This window comes from Ogataea philodendri (genome assembly GCF_020536065.1).
Source record: "Ogataea philodendri strain CBS6075 chromosome Unknown scaffold131, whole genome shotgun sequence".
Classification (NCBI taxonomy): Eukaryota; Fungi; Ascomycota; class Pichiomycetes; order Pichiales; family Pichiaceae; genus Ogataea; species Ogataea philodendri.
This window is the reverse complement of record NW_025764187.1, coordinates 1-399: the sequence shown is the minus strand read 5'-3', so window position 1 is coordinate 399 and position 399 is coordinate 1. Positions and strand designations below refer to the sequence as shown.

At 38.6% G+C, this 399-nt stretch overlaps 1 protein-coding gene across 1 annotated transcript; it reads left to right on the top strand.

Annotated features, from left to right (window-relative positions):
• Positions 1 to 24: 24 nt before the first annotated feature.
• On the top strand, positions 25 to 399 carry OGAPHI_006559 (uncharacterized protein; the record flags this gene model as incomplete). The annotated part of the gene is made up of 1 exon (XM_046207857.1): positions 25 to 399. A coding segment is annotated over one exon (375 nt), but the record flags the coding sequence as incomplete, so codon positions are not given.

The window sequence follows — 399 nt, the reverse complement described above, 5'->3', positions numbered from 1 at the left end:
GAGACTTGGTATATAAAATTAGATATGAGTAATATCCGCGACATAAAGGTCGACCTCGAATTTAAAGACCCCAATACTGGCGAGTCTGCTGCCACCATTTTACAAAAGTACCAATTTCAAAGAAATGAGCTAGTCAATGTGATACCTACAGCACCTGATGATGTGATTGACGCTCTAGAATATATTGGAGAGTCTGGCACGATTGATAAAGAAGATGATTATGGGAGGAGGCTTCGATTAGCTGAGTTATTAATGGAAGATGAGTTGAAACGTCAGTTGTTCCAACAATGGCGAGATAAGCGTTATAAGAAGGAGATTACACAATTTACTGAGGATGAAGATGATGAAGAATTTTATACTCCTGCGAGCAAAGACCTGATATCTGCAAGGCAATATATA